The sequence below is a fragment of the Nicotiana tabacum genome, chromosome 11 (assembly GCF_000715075.1).
Source record: "Nicotiana tabacum cultivar K326 chromosome 11, ASM71507v2, whole genome shotgun sequence".
Classification (NCBI taxonomy): Eukaryota; Viridiplantae; Streptophyta; class Magnoliopsida; order Solanales; family Solanaceae; genus Nicotiana; species Nicotiana tabacum.
In genome coordinates, this window is record NC_134090.1 from 8,528,415 (window position 1) to 8,549,072 (window position 20,658).

General features: G+C 37.2%; 1 protein-coding gene across 3 annotated transcripts; it reads right to left on the reverse strand.

Moving 5' to 3' along the window:
* Positions 1-2,773: 2,773 nt before the first annotated feature.
* On the reverse strand, positions 2,774-7,742 carry LOC107792382 (putative glucan 1,3-beta-glucosidase A). 3 transcript variants are annotated; one of them, XM_016614594.2, is made up of 11 exons: positions 7,611-7,742; positions 7,402-7,421; positions 7,169-7,284; positions 6,953-7,072; positions 6,028-6,213; positions 5,261-5,416; positions 4,773-4,942; positions 4,528-4,683; positions 3,922-4,274; positions 3,471-3,656; positions 2,774-3,081 (listed from the first exon to the last, which is right to left on the reverse strand). In XM_016614594.2, exons 3-11 carry the CDS (start codon positions 7,172-7,174, stop codon positions 2,993-2,995), a joined length of 1,422 nt encoding a protein of 473 aa, XP_016470080.1. In that variant the 5' UTR covers positions 7,175-7,284; positions 7,402-7,421; positions 7,611-7,742; the 3' UTR covers positions 2,774-2,992. The 3 variants fall into 3 exon arrangements, with proteins under 3 accessions (XP_016470080.1, XP_016470079.1, XP_016470078.1); XM_016614593.2 differs by having other exon boundaries at positions 4,773-4,892; positions 5,261-5,370; positions 7,402-7,709; XM_016614592.2 differs by having other exon boundaries at positions 7,402-7,709.
* Between the last annotated feature and the right edge of the window lie 12,916 nt (positions 7,743-20,658).

The window sequence follows — 20,658 nt, forward strand, 5'->3', positions numbered from 1 at the left end:
GAGCTGAAGTTTTTGTTTTGTAACTCGCGAACTTCAGCTCTAGAGCTGAAGTTTTTATTTTTGTAACTGGCAAACTTCAGCTCTAGAGCTGATGTTTTTGTTTTGTAACTGGAGAAAAATAGAACCAGAACCAATAGCAGCTTCAAGTTACGCAAGCAAGTTAACGTTGTCAGGGACATTGTCATGTTTACATGAGAAAGCATAATGTATATTGTACCATAAACTGTAAAGATCTGAACAGCAATTCACGTATATATTTTTTTCAGAAAACACAATAAGTATAATGTAGGGTACAAGTTATAAACAATACTAATTGGAACCAGTCGGATACCAACTCTAAAAGAATATGGTTGGTTTCTAAAGTACCCAGGAGAGGCTGTGGGAAGACTTACAGCTTGATATCTTGATACAAAAGAATTTTCAGTCTAGTTTCCGTCCTACAATGGCTGCTAATATACACAAATAGGAATATCTGTATACTTTCGTACACACATAAATAAGTTCTTGATAAACACATCTCATGAACTGAAGTTCCATAGCAGCACCAACAGCAACAGAAAGGAGGAGGAGGAGAAGAAGGAGGAGGAGGGAGGAGAAAGGGGGCTGAAATTATTTAAAAAGTGGGTACAAGTTATAAATTTTTACAAAAATGGGTATAAGTTAAATGGGAGCAACCAAATAGGGCGCCCCGTGCAATTTTTACACTTTATAGTTAGCTTCTTTTTTGTCTTCTTGAGTTTTTTTTTTTCCAACCGTATATGTTTGTTGTTAGGAGTGAGACTAGCTAGTTAGGAGTTAGACGAAGAATGTCATTGGTCGTCTATTGATGCAGGGTTTTACCTGCTAGTTTTACTATACCAACCATCTATTTCGTATTTTGTATTTCGTATTTCGTATTCTGTATTTCATATCTCTTATATTGCTGTTATTTATTATGCATTTTTATGGTACTAATATATCGGCTCCTGTTGCTTCTTTTTTTTTTGAGCCGAGGGTCTCCTGGAAACAGCCTCTACCCTTCGGGGTAGGAGTAAGGTCTGCGTACATATTACCCTCCCCAGACCCCACTTGTGAGATTATACTGGGTCGTTGTTGTTGTTGTATATGTTTGTTTTTTGCTTGTTAGAGAAAGAAAAGAAGATAGGTTAATCAGAAATGTCTGCAAAATTTTGATATGAATGTGATTGTTTCATTCTTATCATCTTATGCTAAGTTGTACTGGTTTTGTGTAAATGGTTGGTAGTTTTAGATTTGGAGTGATGTGAATAATGGAGAATGGAGGAAAAGGTGTGTGTTTTCACCGTTAGTTTAAACCCCAAGTTGGCCCCATTCTATTAGCCAGATTAAAAGTGCTCTACTTTACCAAACTTAAGTATGGTTGTTCATTTGGATTGGATATCCGAAATCCGAACCGATCCGCTCAATTTCGGATTTCGGATATTTGGATCGGATTTCGGATTAGGTTTATTAAAATTTGGATATTCGGATCGAATTCGGATTGGTATAATTTTAACCCGATCCGAAATCCGAAATTATTAAAGCATGTATAAATACTAAACTTTAATTTCAGATAGTTAGTACTTCCTTTACATCTTCCTTCAAGTTATTACCTTTACAATTGCTGGGTTTAGCTATATTGGCATCATAGTACCCTCACAATTGCAGACACATGAATTTTTGTTATTGTATTGCCTCTTTTACAAAGAAAATATACGTATGAGTTTGAAACTTTGAGGCATAACAACTCGAACCTCCAGAGAAATATTTTCTTAGAGATTTAATGCTTATAAAAGGGATGAAAAACAAAGAGATGTTTGTATTAGCACAGAACACAGAAGAAACAGATAAGGCAGATGCATTAGCCAATTAGATTAGCAATAACCTTAATAATACGTATAATCCGATCCGAAATCCAAAATATTGATCCGATCCAAACTTAAAAATCCGATTCGATCCGATATTAATTCGGATCGGATTCGAATTGCATTTTGTAGAATCCAAACTCTGAATCCAAAATGTGCTAAATCCGCTCCGATCCGATCAATGCACAACCCTAAACTTAAGGGTTAAAGGTGCTCAAAGTATACTTAAAGGGCAAAAATAGACATACTCCAAAACAAAGGGACAATTTTGATTAAAAACTCCTCTTATTATTAGTTATCCCGTGAAAAGTTAAAACTTTTTGCTACTTCTTCAGCTTCATGTTTACATGCACCTTTTTAGAATAAAGATAATAAGTAATTACTTATGGTAACAGAGTTATTCAAGAAAAGTTCTCTTAGTCAAGAAAAGTACTTGTTTACTTTCTTTCTTTTTTAAGAATTTAACTTCTATACATTGACTGTGCAAAAATATTTTACACGATAAGGTCATCTAAAAGATAAGTACATATAATTGTATGCCGAATATACTTAAGCGAGATTGTCAACCTGGAAAATAAGGTAGATTACCTGATACAATAGGTTAAAATACACTGATAGTCTAGAAATTATTTATTTTATCAGTGTATATAACATTAATATTAAATAACACGGAAACTCCACTGCTTTGGTCACTCAAAGGCTTCTTAATGTTCACATTCTGGAAATGGACCTTTTTGTTGTCCACACCTTTCACTCCTCTTGCTATATTACATTTTTCGAGGTTATTTTCACTTGGGAACGGTGACAGATTTAGAATTTAGACGTTGTAAGTTTTGAGTTCAGCCAGTAGATTCAGAAACTTTATGTCTGTAGATGGCTGTAGATGTCAAGTCATGTGGGAGTAACACATGAAAACTGAAAGAATTATACGATATCTTTTCTCATTTTGCAAATGAATGAAGATTCTTATCGAGTTTTACAATATCATAACGTGTTATGTGTGTGCTTACCTCCATATCTGCAAAACATTTGGAGCTGAAGGCAGACTACACAATACAAAGAATGGTTGTTTTCCAATCCCATCATTCATGCCGGAAATCAAAAGGCTTCTTTGGCTCTTGTATCAACTACTAATGCAGAAATATCCAAATGCATGCCGCCCCAAGCAATAGTATTACTCTAGATATCCTCTTCCCTGGTGATTTACCTACATACACACCTTCACGAAAAAGTAAAACTGGTGAAATTATGACAATATAGGCACTAAATTATCCAACTACAAAAATGAGCTAGCAAAATTGTAAATAGAATAAGCAGAAAACAAACGGCAGCCTGATGCACTAAGCTCTCGCTATGTGCGGGATCCGGGGAAGGGCTGGAGCACAAGGGTCTATTGTATGCAACTTTGCCCTGCATTTCTGCAAGAGGCTGTTTCCACAGCTCGAACCCATGACCTCCTGGTCACATGGCAGCAACATTATCAGTTCCGCCAAGGCTCCCCTTCGGAATAAGCAGAAAACTATTCTTGAAATTCTAGTTGTGCTTTCCTTAAGCATTAAGAAGTTGATGTTTTTTATTAGGCTGAGGCGAGTAAGCTTAGCTCTATACCTGGTTGCAGTTGAAGATAATTGTTCCGAACACTCCATTCAAAATCCCAGTGCTTTTTTTCACACTTAAGTGTCCAATAAGACCATCCAAAAGAGGCTGCATTATATACATCTAACTGAACTCTTCCAAAATCCTGGTAATCTGCTAAGGAACCGTTAGTTACATTCCATTCGTTCACCCACTCACCTGCGATCAGTTAAATTCTTGTCACATGTCACAATTCCGAAATGTAAAAAAAGAGCAGTTCGGTACACTAAGCTCTCGCTATGCGCGGGGTCCAGGGAAGGGCCGGACCACAATGGTTTATTGTACGCAGCCATACCCTACATTTTTGGTGAATTTGAAAATTTGTCCTAATTCAGCAACGCACAAATAGTTTTCAGATGCTTCATAATATGGTTAGGTACTTGAAATACAACATCAAATAAATGCAAAGGAAAAAGTGTATTACCAACAAACACCAGTGGCCCGTTTGCGCTGTTCAAAGCTTGTATTTGGGATTGTCTACTCTTGTATATAAATTGAATATTCTCCAAAGAGGTTAGTATATCAAAGTATCTGTCAAATAGATTGTAGTAGTGCAAATCAACTACTGTGTTTAATGAGCCTATGTTAGCCTGATAAAGTTCAAATGGATCTGCATTGCCGATTCTTTGGCAAAATATCACGTAAGCTGTTGTTGAATATTTTCGAACAATCTTGTATCCCTGCTTATAAAATGGAACCAGAACATCCAGTGGGACGTCTGCAGCCGATGGTTCATTTAGAAGCTCAATTCCAAGCAAGGCAGGATGAACTGCATACCTGCAAATGCTCATAAGTAATACTCATTTTATATTTGACATACTTAAAAGATCAGAAAACGGCAGAGATGTGAATCATCAAACACAAATAGATTTAACGAGAATAGTGAGAGAGAAAGTATATCAGACTGGTAAACTGCTTTTACATGGCCAAAGGACACCATGTTGAATCTGAAAATTCAAGCATCGGCAACGATTGAACACATTGTAAAGAACGGTTGATAGATTTGTACAGAAATTGTTAAAAATTTTACCTGGAAGCTAGAAATTCTATAGCATCCAATGTTTGTGATATGAATTCAGGAGATGTCGGCCAATTTACTGTGCCATCTCTACTGGCGCTATGTTCCATCCCATTTTGGGAACCTGGGCCCGCATGAAGGTCGATTATGCACTTTATGCCATAAGCTCTTCAAAAAAAATTTAAATTAAATGGCTGAAAGAAGGAAAGATGAAAAATGTCAAAGACTAGAAAGTAATAGCAGAAATCAAGACCTACTGTGCCCACGAGAATGCATTATCAAGAGCTTCTAAGCTTCCACCAATAAAAGGAGCAGGAGGATTTGAATTAGAAGCTATCCACCAGCCAACAGGAATCCTAACAGCATTTATTCCGTGTCTGTACAAGAAATCGAAATCATCTACTGTGATAAAACTATTCCTATGCTTCTGCAACATACAAAAAAGACGAGAAATACAATGAGCCTCCAATAGGTTAAAGTATCCACTTATATTAAATCAGATTATCAGCATACAAGCCCGTCCTACAGTAAAGATTGAAAGATAAAGGACAAACGGGAAAAAAGTGAAGGGATTGCTATAAACTGAGCAGAGTATGTCAACTGGTTAGTTGGTCTTATTGCAGCCCAAACGAATGCTTTTGCTGATATTATAAACTACACTGGTATGTGAATTCAGAAGAATCTTGGTATCTCACTTACCTTCAATATATAACTGAATAATAAAGCAATAAAATGATTAATTTACCTTAAGAACTTCTTTTGCTTTGTCGTGTCCGTATCCATTAGCAAGCTGATAGTCACCTTGCAACTTTCCCACAATCGCCATCTCAAATGTCGCAGGATTATCATCCCAACCTGGTGTTGCCGGAAAGTCTGCTGTGAGAATATTGTCATTTGAGGCCTAAAGGAACACGGTAAAACACTATTATACTGTTCCCGAGAGATTATACAGCAGTGCTAGTATAACTTTTGATAGACATAAATGTCAGCTTTGCAGCATAACACTAAAGCTAGTGCACTAGAACATATGCTAGCTTTAGAAAAAAAACTCAAAAGGCCAAGATCATAACTTGTTGACTAGGGTTACACCTCCAAGGCAAGGAAATTTTCTAAAGAAATTTAAGCTTACTCCAACAAAAGCATAAAGTCAGTTACTAGGAACTCAAAGAAAGAGCTGAAGAAATCTGAAAGAAAATTTGCAGCAAACTGCAATATTATGATCTGTCAACTAAAGAAGCATACACACTGCAAGTTCGCCCAAGATGAATATCATCAATACGTTCAAAATAAGTGAAATAGAAATAGTGGATGAGCCTTATCATGTCATCTAACCCGACAAGATACTACCATAGCTCCTAAAACTTAGTGCCTAAACAAGAATTTTCCGTATTTGCAGTTATTCTATACATATATTGTATAAGCCACAAAAATTCTGATAGATTCCACGACAGACACCCAAAGAAATAAGAAGAACTTTCGCCAAATGCAAAAGTAAAACAAATGAGAAGTTACCTGTATATAAGTTCCACCCTTAAGTTTGATGTGAACTCTATTGTTGAAGTTTCTTTCAATATAGAATGTTTCTGAATCAGAGGGAGACTCCGCTGTTGCAGTCACAATACCACCATCGCTGCTGCATGTCAGAAAGTTCCCTTCAGAAGTTCGAAACTGAAATACTGACTCAGAAACCCTCCATAACTGCTAAGAAAAAGCAAATTAATCAGGTACTATTCTCAGAATCAGCAATTTCTACCTCGAGGCAGGCTTGATATTGAATAAACTTGATAAGCAACTTTATAGACGTAAGAGGAATCATGGTTTAATTTTCCAAAATATAACTGAAAATATAAATTATTGTACAAAATACTAAAGATTAGATTTTTGATGTGAAAGATAATGATGGCTAAAAAGAGTAAGACAATGTTTAAACAGGTAAAAAAGAATTACTAATTCATTCATTAAATTGAAATATGGAGTTTCTATTGAAATCAACTAAATTTCACTTCTTGCAAATACATTCCCTTACTACAATGTTGAAACCATTTACCATTTAGCAGTCTAACTGGAATGAGGATCAAGATATGGAACAGAGAGCTGACAGAATAAGTTCAGCTAACCACAAATTTGGGATGTAAAGGGACAGTATAACAACAACTATACCTCAATCCGAGCAAAAATTAAAAATTAAATAGTAGTAGTATAAGTCCTCCTTATTTACTATTTCGCATATAAATCTATGACAGGACTAAAATGAGTGGAAACCATCGGACCTAAAGTAAAGGTATTAACATGACTAAAACTTAATCCCAACTAATTGTTACTGGCTATATAGATATTTTTCTTCCAAAAACAAGGGATAATATATTCAACAATAACTAATATAATCACCCAAAAAAGACTAAAAGAAAGCAATGAGCAATTTGATAATGCATATCACCTTGAATGTTTCCCATTCTAAAGGATCATCTCTATCCACAGTAACATTCAAGCCTCCACCATTTTGTGCAGAAACATACTTTTGCAATGTCACAGATTTGAATTGGACCTGTGTTCCATCCTACATTGCCAAATTACAATCAAGTAGAAATTTTTTTTAAAACTTTTCAATCTAAATAAGGGTGTAACAAAATTCTGAAGCATAAAAAAAACATACAAGCATATCTCCATTAGGTATATCATCAAAAAGTGAAGGCTTTATCCATCCTTCTATAACCAACCATCCACCTAAGTTCACTGCTCTTACTCTTGCATTTCCATGTAACCCCACCACTACAATTACAAAAACAAAAGAAAGAAGGGGAAAAAAACACATTTTTTAGTGTCACAAAATATATTATTTAAGAATCTTGAAAAAACAAAAATCAAGAAAAGAGGAAAGGACGAAACCTGAATGCCCAATAGAGAAACTGAACCAACAGCAGAGTAGAAAAGCAGAGACCCATTTGGAGAAAAGAAATTCCATGGATAAACACAGGCAAAAATCACATCATAAAAAGCCAAATCAGTGAACCCCAGAAAGTAAAAGAAGAATCTTGAAAAACCCCAGCTTGAAATGAATAACAGAAAGAGGAAGAGAAGAATCAAAGTAGTAATACCTTTCTTTTTACTCAATTAATTCCAAAAAGAGGAACCTTTAATTTTTAATTACACTATTAATGGGATGAGAAAATCTGTATTCAGATAAGGACAGGACTGAAATAAATGTACAGCAGAAGGAAAGAACTTTAAGTTCTTTCTAATTTGGATTAAGAAAAGGTCTTAACATAATGACTTACCAAATAGAAGGACAAAAAGGGAAGGAAAAATGGTGGCCTTTGCTTGGAGATTGGTCAAAGTTAAATGATTCCAGTCAAAGTTAAATGATTACGCTGGAAGTTGATATGCAGGTGTACGAATCTCAAGTATATTATGCTGGAACTTTTCGTGTTGCAGTAAAATAGTGATTATTTTTCAATGATTTTGTAAACGCTGGCTATTTTTCAATGACCAATTCGAAAACTGGCTAGCCCGTACTATTTTTACGAATTTTAGTGAATACTTAACTTCCGGCCCAATGTTTATATTTAACTGTATTATGGTTTAGCCATAAATTAATTACACTTTAGTGATAAGAATACACGTAAAGATATAAATATGTATTCATTAGATTGATATAAATATACCGTGCGACCCTACGAGTACATTTTTATTCAGAATTATATTTATAAAATGCTTAAACGCCTCTTTTTCTCAGAAGTTAAATGTTTAGAGATACATTTGCAATTTTGCACACAAAATATTATTATTATTAGCAAAAGACAGATAGAAACAAATTAAAGGGAAAGAAAAGGAAGGTCAAGAATCCAAATAAGCAGTAGCGCCGCCCTTCACCTTTTGAAAAAGTTTACGTACTCACACAACACTATGAACTGTTATGAAAGCGATATAATTCACTTAAACAAATTAATTTCCTATCAAATTTAATGGCGACAAAACCATAAAGCCATGACTAATAAAGATTTTAACCCTAATCTTCACAACTTTGGAGAGAGAAAAATTATACGCTAATTATATACGATTATACACATATTAAATTTAAATTATGTACCTATATTATACATCCGTTGTTTATTAATTTAAGTATTAGATGGGGGCTATCAAGGTAAATTCCTCAAAGAAAGAACTAACTTGAAGTGGAAATAGAAAGAAAAATTGGCATCCTATAACAACACATAACAGGAATTGACAATTTTTTTGCCTTATATTAGGTTTGGCAAAGATAACCCCAAACAATTGGCATTATATAACCAAATCCTAAAAAAAAAACTACGCTCTTATATTCTCTATCAAAAAAACTACACGCTTATTTTGGCTTCCCTCCCCCTTTCTTTCCTTATATTTCTTGTTCTATCCCTTCTCTTTCGCTCTCATATTTCCTTATTTTGGCCTGAAGTTCAGCTCTAGAGCTGAAGTTTTTGTTTGTAACTGGCGAACTTCATCTCTAGAGCTGAAGTTTTTGTTTTGTAATTGTCGAACTTCAGCTCTAGAGCTGAAGTTATTTAGTTCATTTCTAAAAACTTCAGCACTATATAAGAAGTTTTTGTTTTGTAACTGGCGAACTTCAGCTCTAGAGCTGAAGTTTTTGTTTTGTAACTAGCGAACTTCAGCTCTAGAGCTGAAGTTTTTGTTTTGTAACTGGCGAACTTCAGCTCTAGAGCTAAAGTTTCTGTTCTATATTTGATTAACTTCAGCATGTTGTAGGCCTCTTCGGCTTATTAGTCTCTGCAGCCTTGCTCTTCTCAACCTTGGATTAACTTCAGCATGTTGAGGGTGTGTTTCTTGCTACAGAAAGCTACTTTGGTATACTCATTATTTTAGTTTCTAAGCTTCAAGAATCCACTAATACCCAACAAAAAATATTATAGTGTGTTGAAGTCTAAACATAAAAATGCATTATATGAAGCACTTGAGAAGATCAAATCAGGTACGTACAATATGGGTGTTTAATTTGGTACAATGAAAATTATTTTCTCGTTTCACCAGCAAAAAAGCAATATGCAACACGGCGAGGAGGAAGCACAGACAAAGTCAAGAAGGAGAAGAGGAACTGAAATCCATACAAACAAGTACATAGCCAATCATTGTCATTAACTATATTGCTAATCTTCAGAAAGAAGAAGAAGAAGAAGAAGAAGAAGATGATGATGATGGATGAGGAGGAGGAGGAGGAGGAGAAAAAGGGCTGAAGTTATTTAAAACGTGGGTACAAGTTAAAAGTTTTAAAAAAAATGGGTATAGGTTAAATGGGGGCGACCAAATAGGGCGTCTCATGCAATTTTTACCAAATAGAAATGATATAGATCAGACAGATACTTGTTGGGGGCCCAAGTCCAGTAACCACATATATGGGCTTCAGTATTACCCTCCCTTTGATCCATATGGTCTAAAGTATCCTTCAAGTGTAAATAGCAAAGTTGTTCGGATACGTGTATGGGCGTTTTATATGGATGCGGATCTAGAGATCGAATCTTTCGAATTGTAAATTTTAAATTATGGGATACGGATCCTAGTACGGACACGGGTATGGGGATCCGGCTAAATAATTCAAAAAATTATGTGTGTGTATATATATCTAAATTATGAGAAAACCTGTGGAATTTACCCTAGTTTTATAAATGGGCGTTTTATAATTGTAGAAAAGGATTGATTTTCTAGATAAGGTATGTTATTTTCTTCAAATTTACCCTAGTTTTGATTCTGATTTCGGGAATCAAATTGTATTCAGTCTCGAATTTTTCTGTCTGTCGTGGTCAAAATACCCAAAATTGTTTGACCAGATCCAGTACGGATTCCATACCCACACTCAAACTAGTGTCATGGCGACACGGGCGCGACACCTAAATTGTTGTATCAGAGCAACTTAGGTAATTAGAACTGTAAAGGTAGATTTGGTAATAAAAATTAATAACAACTAACTTCTTATTTTTCCAAACACGTCAAATATTTTAAAATATAATTCAATTCACCAAAATAATTAAAATATAAAATCGACGGAAATAATATCTTATTTTCCAACAAGTTTTTGGTTACTATATAAGCTTTTCAAACTCGCATGTTTATTACGTAAAAAGAATAACAACAACCTAGTATAATCTCATTTAGTGGGGTCTGGGGAGGGTAGTGTGTACGTAGACCTTACCCCTACCATGGGGTAGAAAGACTGTTTCCAAATAGAAATCTGGCATCCTTCCCTCCAAGAATTTCCCACCTTGTTCTTGGAAAGACTCAAACTCACAACATCTTGGTTGAAGTGAAAGTTGCTTAGCAACCTTACCCTCTTGTTTGACAAATAATTAACTAGACCATAATTTATAAATTTTTAAACATTAAATAAGAAGGTACATTTCACTTCTTCTCTCCTTTCCTTTTCAGACTTTCTAAACAAAACATTAGTGTCAATTTCTCATGTATTCCCCCCCCCCCCCCGCCAAAAGAAGAAAAAAAACATCTTTGGATATATATTACGTGCCAAAATTATTAATGATATTATTATTTTAGACAACTTTCAGTAAGATCAGATTTTGATGTGATATTATCATAAAATTTATTTTCATCTACTATTTTGATATTTTCTGTTACAATGTACTCCTACTTACAAGAACGTTGAATACAGCAGAAAAAAGAAAATAAAAGATTAAACAAATTGATCTAATTGCTTTAATATTGAAACAATTATTTGAAAGCTCCAATTTTAATTCTATTATGAATTTTAATTAAAATTCTTAAATTGCAAGTTGGAGACAAGTGGGGAGACACCCTTGTACATAAATCTAAAATAACGATCAATCAATTATTTTAGTTAATATTTCAATTCATGCATGCATGCATTTACTCATTTTCTTTCAATTCTACCGTGACAGCATCAGTTTGTAAACTTTTCTGAGGTTTTATTAGCAATGAGTTTAGTCAACAAAGGAAGTAAAATGCTCCAAAAAGAAAAAAAGGAGAAAAAGACAGAGAAATAAATCTATGATTAGACGACAAAGTTTATATATTGTTAATTAAACATTAAGGCTGTACCACCGAGGGTTATCATGAAATGAATAAGACCCCTTCACCTTTAATTAAAATCCTAGGGTTTGAGTTCTCTATTAATGAGCATTTTTCCTTTTTAATGAATTTTATGTCGTGTGAATCTGAATTAGTTAAGTCTAATGCAATCGAACATCAGATGAGAAATCAGAAAAGGGGGAAAATCACAAATAGTCAAATTTACAACTGGTAGTAGAAAATAGTCACAATTTCAAAAGTAATCAAAATTTAGCAACTTTTTCATACAAAGATGAAATCTGAACAAAAAACCCTTAAAATTCAGATAAATTCTAGCATAATATGTTGGAGTTCGAATTTTTTACATGAGATTCCAGCATAATGTGCTGAGTTTCAACATAATATGATGGAAGTTAATATGCATGAGCTCCATAATCCAGTATATTATACTGGAATTTTCTGTATGCTGGATTTCCAACATAATATATAACTTTGTAAATACTTGCTATTTTTTAATTACCATTTCAAAATCTGGCTAGCCCGTGCTATTTTCACGAAAAATTAGTGAGATTGTGAAATACATATCATTTTATGTCATAACATACTTTTACAAGCAAAATACAAATATAAACATCCAAGCAATTCAATAGTGCAGGGGCCAGGGCTTGAAGTGACACTCTCATTCTCTTTAACCGTCGATTATTTGAACTAATAATAAATTACCGGTGCCTTGCAAGGGACAAAAAATTTGAATAAATAGAAAAATTAAAATAAAGGGAGAAATTACATTTATGGCCTAAGAAACAGATTCAGATCAACTGGGGTAATAACACGTGTACTTATGTACCTACCTTCTTATGTCACGTCTGATTGGTAATTTTTGGCCGAATGTATTTTCTTTCTTCCCTCTTTTCGGCTTTTTAGATTAATTTGCCTTAGCATATCTTAATTATATATTGACATACTCAATATATTGTATATGGGTAAAATCGGGGCTGAAGCCTACTTCGATTTTTCGGTGGGTCAGACGAAGCAAGGATATGACTATATGGGATTGGGATTGAAGCTGCGAACTTCTCGCACCAAGGCCCTAATGAAGTGCTCGCCACCGGACCTGATGAGACAGCACTTCCCCGAACCCAGAACGAGCTCCGAGACCTCGGAAAACATGGTAACGGTTGCACACAGCTAACAAAGGGTCGTGATACGCAGCCCGCCGAATATCACGGCACATATCTAGTCTGGCGTCGGTAGCGGATCAGTAATTGACAAGAAAGAGGGATTTTTACCTTTTTTAGAATTATGGGGGTTATTACTCATTTTTGTACTTGCTTTTTTATTTTCCAATAATTTCTTCAATTAACAAAACGAAAGAGAATAAATAAGATTTTCTTAGCTCATTCGGAAGGATCTCATAATTTCATTATTCATGACTGTTTATGTCTCTAGCTGCACCTATGGGCATACGGCCTGGCAGGCCTTCCCTTTCCGCCGGAGCTTCATGGGTGTTGCCCCGTTCCCCAATTAGATATTTGGATGTGAGCTATACTCCGCGAGGAGTCAAACGGCCGTATGGCCTTGCCATTTAACCTCTTTTCCCGTGTGAATAAGCTATTCAAGTTGGTGAGAGAACGGGATGGGATTGGGAATGAATCGATGGACTCCGAGAAGCTTCGTTCCTACATTCTGCTCTCACTTAAAGGCATTCCTTTTTTTTCATTTTACGGGAAAACAACAAGGAAATAATTGACCTCCTACAATAGGTAGATGGGGTGGGATACGATGGATACAGTGAAATCAATCCTTATTCCGCACTCCCTCTCACCGGCCTGAAACATATATAAATCATGAATTCTTCAGAGCAGGCCGGTAGGCCGGGCGTACGGGGACCGTCGAAGAAGTGTCTCAACGCATCGCAACCACTACTTTGACTCCTCATGGATGAAACTCTCTTACTATATAAAGGAAAAGCTTTTTATTCAATAGGACACATTGTAACACGCATATCAAGGCAATACAAACTTATTTCTTTGCTTTCTAGCTATTGAAAAGTTCTTATTTTAATCGTAGTTCTTCATATACATTTGGCTATGAATCGAGGGTCTGGTCTTCCTCTTTTCCGAGATGTATGCAGTGTAATCTTCAATCCCTTCAAGGAGTTTGACAGATCTTCTTGATTGGGGACAGTTTTTAGCAAAATGCCCAATCTTGTGGCAAATAAAACATCTGTTTTTCTTGTGGGGCAAAAATATTGTTCAGCTTAAGTACGAGCCCGACCTTAACGTCACAAATGGTTTGGTTATTCATTTTATCTTTAATACATCTATCTAACATTCTTGATTGCTTGATTTAAATCAATCTACATATCCTTAAAACTGCGTACAAATTTAATTGTTATTTATTTTTAAGGTAAACAGTTTGGCGCCCACCGTGGGGCTAAGGATAATAGTGGTGATTTGATACAATCTCCATAACTCAATCTGTTTTACACTTGTTCTTTGAGGTCTCAATTTTAGGTCAACTTAAAAATGTCAAATCCTCATTCCACTCACTTGAACGTTGAGGCTGAGTCTGGTCATCATAACAGAAACAACAATCTGGTGCCTTGCAACAAGGTGGCCCCTACTGACCCCAACAGAGACCCAGTTGCAAACCCAGTCGATGCTAACTTACAGGTGGCCATCGATGCCAACCTGCCAACCGATTCCGAGAATAGCATTCACAGAGGAGCCCGACCAACGGCTCGAGGAGCACCCAAAGGCGAAGGCGACGGGGTTATCATACGGTTAATCTTCAAAATGTTGCAGGCTTAACAAGCGGCGATAGCGCAGCTGCAATATCAAAGCCGCGCCCCCAGCAGAATTGAGCTCGAACAGTCCCGGAAAAATGCTCGAAGAAATGAGTAGATCACCGAAAGACCGGGCGAAGCTAGAGTTTGGTGTCAGTCTAGAAGTAATGAAAATACTTGAAGCATTAACGAAACCGATGGAATTAGGTGAAAAAAATTGAGGCAAACGACAAGAAGGTGGAGACATATTAATTGCAGGGTCGATCAAAACCTGGAACCACCCCCGATATTGAAAGGGCCGGATTCCAAAAAATTTGTCCAAAAGCCTTTCCCTCCGAGCACGATACCAAAGCCAATCCCGAAGAGGTTTCGTATTCCCGATATTCAAAAATATAACGGAACCATAGATCCGAATGAGCATGTGACCTCCTACACATGTGCCATCAAAGGCAACAACTTAGAAGATGATAAAATCGAGTTGGTGTTACTAAAGAAGTTCGGGGAAACAATGTTAAAAGGAGCAATGATATGGTACCATAACTTACCCCCAAACTCCATTGACTCGTTTGTTATGCTCGCTGATGCTTTTGTGAAGGCTTATGCTGGGGCCATCAAGGTCGAGACCAGAAATTCGGACCTTTTCAAGGTTAAGAAAAAAGACATCGAGATGCTTAGGGAGTTTGTGTCAAGGTTTTAAATGGAATGGATGGACTTGCCTCTAGTTGCGGGTGATTGGGCCGTTCCGGCATTCACTCAAGGACTTAACCCCCGAAGCTTCTTGGCTTCACAATAGCTAAAACAAAATTTGGTAAAGTACCTGGTGTCACACCTCCTTTTTCCGCGCCCGAGGGCGCAGGGGAGTTTTTTCCAATTAAAGGACAATCGAAACGGGATTGGTTTATTTATTTCAGAGTCGCCACTTGGGAGATTTAGGGTGTCCCAAGTCACCAATTTTAATCCCGAATCGAGGAAAAGAATGACTCCATATTACAGTCTGCGTACCAGAAATCTGGATAAGGAATTCTGTTAACCCGGGAGAAGGTGTTAGGCATTCCCGAGTTCCGTGGTTCTAGCACGGTCGCTCAACTGTTATATTTGGCTTGATTATCTGATTTTATACAAACGTGAACTTATGTGCCAATTTTATCTTTTAACCGCTTTTATCATTCACTGTTATTTTTATAGGACTTGCAACGTCGTGAAAACATGTCTCGAACCACGTTACATCAATGCACCCGTGGTTATTGACATATCTCGACTCGGTTGAGATTTGGATTTGGGTCACATAAATGTGCACCCGAATTAAGAAAAATAAATTATTAAGACGCGCCTAAGGCAACTAACGTATTGTTATTTTGGAGAAGGCCGTAAGATTTGCTAAACGGCATGTCCCGAATTCTAAGTATTCTTAATATATATGCATTTAGAGGGCCCCGCAGCTTCTACATTTTTGTTTGTCGAGGCTCGTCTCATTTATTATTAAAAGGAATTTACAACGTCATGGAAATGCATCTCGGGCCACGCCACAATCAATGCGCCCGTGACTAAAGACATATTTCGACTCCGTTGAGATTTGGATTTGGGTCACATAAATGTGCACCCGAGTTTAGGGAGATAACATTATTAAAACGCGCCTAAAGCAACCAACGCATTATTATTTTGGGATAGGGCCGTGAAATTTGCTAAACGGCCCGTCCCGGAATCTAAGTATTTGATACGTATGTTTTATGAGGGCCCCACAATTTGTATTTTTATTCGGCGAGGCTCGTCTCATTTTATTTTTTATTATCATTTATTTTTTTATTTATTTTTTTATTATTATTTTTTTATATATATTTTAAAAGGATGTCATTTTTGTGCCTTTAACAATACTAAACCTTATAGCCTATTTACAACTGAAATCTCATAACTCGTTACAATTTTAATAAAAAGGAATCTAACAAAATGAGTGTTTTGGAAGTAATAACAACAAGTAATGCTAGTTTTGTCCGAATGATCTAAGCAAGAGAAAAGACGAACAAATTAACGTCAAACTGTGTCATGGAACAACTAACCCTACTTAATTAAATGATATCAAATAAACAAAAATACGAAACACCAAAAATGAACAAAATGCATATGGTGAAAACATAAGCAGAACATTATCGCATCAATTTATATATTGCATCTTCAAACATTCAACGTAACATTTTCTTATCTAATGCTTGAAGTTTACTAACCTTTGAACCTCGACAAACTCAGGACGACAAACACGATTCCGACGGAACTCAAGCCGGACCTCTCTGACCGAAGAACAACGACGGAACCTCGGACAGCGCCTCGACGTACCGGACCTCGACGAACCAAAGGCGACCTCTACGGAAAACAGAAAACTCGGAAACGCCACAACGACTGCTTGGTACTCGGCGATGGCTGCTTGTTGGACTGAAAATAGCGGACCTGTTGGTTCTTGTTCGGGCTGTGCGTGGGGCTGACGAACTGGTGGTGGTTATGGCGGTTGACGGAGGGGGTGTTTGGACGATGCAGTAGGGTGGTCGTGGGGGGTGTGACTGGGTTTTGGTTGAGGTCGACGGGACTGGGGCTGCGACGGGGTGGGTTGTTGACGTTGGTCGTGGTGCTGGGGTGACAGTGACGGGGGGGTCAACTGGGTAGGCTTTTGGAAGTGGTTTTGAGGCGTCAATGGTGGTTTTGGTCGGTGACGTTTGGGGGTGTCGGACGGTGGTGATGGGGTGGTGTTTGGTCGTTGGTTATGGTGGTTTGAGCAGTTTGGTGGTCGACGGACTGGTGCGGGAATTTGACGATGGTGGGGGGCTGTTCGGAGGTCGACGATGGTGGGGCTGGGGTCTAGTTCCTAGGGTTTTTCTTTTTTTCTCTTCAGGAAGAAGATGCGGATACAGTACATGTTTTTCCAAAATTTTCCCAGTCCTCCCGTTATTATGGTGCCCGCAGGTTTCCTTTCTTTCTTCTTTATGAAGAAGAAAGAGCAACAATACCTTTTTTCCAATTTTTTTAAAAGTCCCCTTTCGTTCCTTTTTTCTCCTTTTGTAGGCTTTTTCTTCCTCCTTTTTGGAGAAGAAACCGGAACAGTGGTCCCCCCCTTCAATTTTCAAAAGTCCGTGTTTTGTAATGGTTCGCCCATGAAAATGAGCCCCACGCGTGGTGGGGTTCGAGGCATATGTCCCCCACGTGTGGTGGGGTTCCCCACGTGTCCTGGACACGGTTTATTATGGGCTCGGTCCGAAAATGAGGCTTAAAATCGGGTAGTTTAAACCCGAATATTATTCTTTTGCCAGGACCCGAGAAATAGGAACACGTTGCTTAACTAGTCCTATGTAAGCAAAACAACTACCAAAAATAAGACTAGTATTTAAACAAAATTATATATTTTTAAATATTTTTCAAGATTTTAAAATAGCTACAAAATATTAATAAAACTATTTTTTTTTTGTAATTTTCGTTTTAAATATTAAGATAAAATATGAGGTAATATTTTTGTATTTTTTCCAAGTTAAAAATGACTATAGAATATTAATAAAACTATTTTTTTGTAATTTTCGTTCTTTAATAAAGACAAAAATATGAAGTAATATTTTTGTATTTTTCAAAGTTAAAATGACTATAAAACCTTAATAGAACTATGTTTTATTTATTATTTTTTTTGTAATTTTCGAAATTATACAAAGTACAAAAATAAAGTGCAATTTTTGTATTTTTCAAGTTTATGAGAAATACATAAACTAAAATTATATATATATTTTTTGTGATTTTCTTTTTTCTTTGAAATAAAGTAAAAATAGTTAAAATAGCTGTTCTAGACCCAATTTCACATATTCACGCTAAAAATGTGAAAATTCTCGGGGAGGGTCAAAAATCACGTGCTTACAGCTGCCCCTCTTTGACTGGAAACACGAAGAGTTTTCCGACAAAGAACGACTAGCCGTGTTTTTGACCCGACCATTACTTGGACGGACTACACTTAAGGAAAGGGAGGGAATGTGACCGAGCCCTGGTATCTGAGCTGCCTACATATCCTTGGTTATACAGGAATCAGGCCACGTGTAGTTCGGAAATGAGAGAGATAGTGAAGTGTACCGAGGTGAAGAGCCGATCGAGGTGCCGTTCCGTTGAGGTTCCGGTCCGCGGTCCTGTCATTACAACAAAAATGAAAACTGAAAAAGACTAACTAAGCCTATCAGCTACTAGTTACAAGGGTTCCTATCTCTTAAGTCTTCTGAAACTTGGTCTTGAGTCTTGAATGGTGCTTCATACAGACTTTGGATCTGAACCTTGACACTTGCTAGTTGTAGGCGCTAGTTCCTGAGCAGATCTCATCTGTTCTCCACTTCCGTATTTTGGGCTCTTCTCTTTCTTCTCTTTTTTTCTTCTTTTTTCTTGTTTTTTTTTTGTTTTTGTGACCAGCTTCTGTTGATCGTCCCAGACTATTGATTCGCGTTCTTGAGGCGAGCTTCTAACTTGGATTGAATGCTGGGGATTTCTGTTGTAACCTTCTGCTTTCCGGTGGGCCACTGCTTGATCTTGAAACATGTTTCTCCGTTCTATAGGCGGACTCCTGACTTCTTCTATCTTCGACACGCAACAACCTCCGTTCTACAGGCGGGTCCCTGACAATCAAAACAAACAAAACAAACAAACTTTTCTAACCCAGTTTGTACTGGGAAGATTTGTGAGTCGTTAGCAAAATTGTAACTCACTTACACTACTGATGCAATGATGAGAGTAAACTAAAGACTAGGCTAGGATGTGCATCTCCTCTGAGTAAAACCAAAACTCTTGCTAGAAAATGTGTCTTGCTAAAATAAAAACCTCAATGACTCAAACCAGAAAGTGTGTCTTCTATGGTTGAATCGGAATGAGCTAAACTAGGAAGTGCGTCTCCTAAGGGTGAAAACTTCAGTGACTAGAACTAGGAAGTGCGTCTCCTATGAATAAAATCTCGATTAGGAAGTGCGTCTCCTACGGGTAAACTTCAAAAAACTGGACTAGGAATTGTGTCTCCTATGGTCGAACTTAAAATGAATCAAACTAGGAAGTGCATCTCCTAGGGGTGAAATATTTTTAGGAAGTGCGTCTCCTATTGGTGAAACAGAACTTAGGAAGTGCGTCTCCTACTGGTGAAACTTGCTTAGGAATTGCGTCTTCTACCGGTGAAACTTGTCTTAGGAAGTGCATCTCCTACTGGTGAAACTTGCTGAGGAAGTGCGTCTCCTACTGGTGAAACTTGCTGAGGAAGTGCGCCTCCTACTGGTAAAACTTGCTTAGGAAGTGCGTCTCCTACTTGTGAAACTTAGGTTAGGAAGTGCGTCTCCTATTGGTACAATGGACTTAGGAAGTGCGTCTCCTATTGGTGAAACTGAACTTAGGAAGTGCGTCTCCTATTGGTGAACCTATTCTTAGGAAGTGCGTCTCCTATGGTGAAACTGAACTTTTAGGAAGTGCGTCTCCTATGGTGAAACTATTCTTAGGAAGTGCGTCTCCTATTGTGAAACTGACTTAGGAAGTGCGTCTCCTATTGATGAAACTTGCTTAGGAAGTGTGTCTCCTACTGGTGAAACTTGCTTAGGAAGTGCGTCTCCTACTGGTGAAACTTGCTTAGGAAGTGCGTCTCCTACTGGTGAAATATTTTTAGGAAGTGTGTCTCCTATTGGTGAAACTGAACTTAGGAAGTGCGTCTCCTATGGTAAAACTGAACTTAGGAAGTGCGTCTCCTATGGTGAAACTGACTTAGGAAGTGCGTCTCCTATTGATGAAACTTGCTTAGGAAGTGCGTCTCCTATTAGTGAAACTTGTTTTAGGAAGTGCGTCTCCTATGGGGAAACTGACTTAGGAAGTGCGTCTCCTATTGATGAAACTTGCTTAGGAAGTGCGTCTCCTATTGGTGAAACTTGCTTTAGGAAGTGCGTCTCCTATGGTGAAACTTGAACTTTAGGAAGTGCGTCTCCTATGGTGAAACTTTTTAGGAAGTGCGTCTCCTACTGGTACAATGGATTTAGGAAGTGCGTCTCCTATTGGTAAAACTTAACTTAGGAAGTGCGTCTCCTATTGGTGAACCTATTCTTAGGAAGTGCGTCTCCTAATGGTAAAACTGAACTTAGGAAGTGCGTCTCCTATTGGTAGAACTAAACTTAGGAAGTGCGTCTCCTATGGGTGAAATGAACTTAGGAAGTGCGTCTCCTATTGGGTACAATAAACTTAGGAAGTGCGTCTCCTATTGGTAGAACTGAACTTAGGAGGAAATGCATCTCCTATGGGTGAAACTGAAACAAACCTGGGAGGAAATGCGTCTCCTATGGGTGAAACTAAACAAA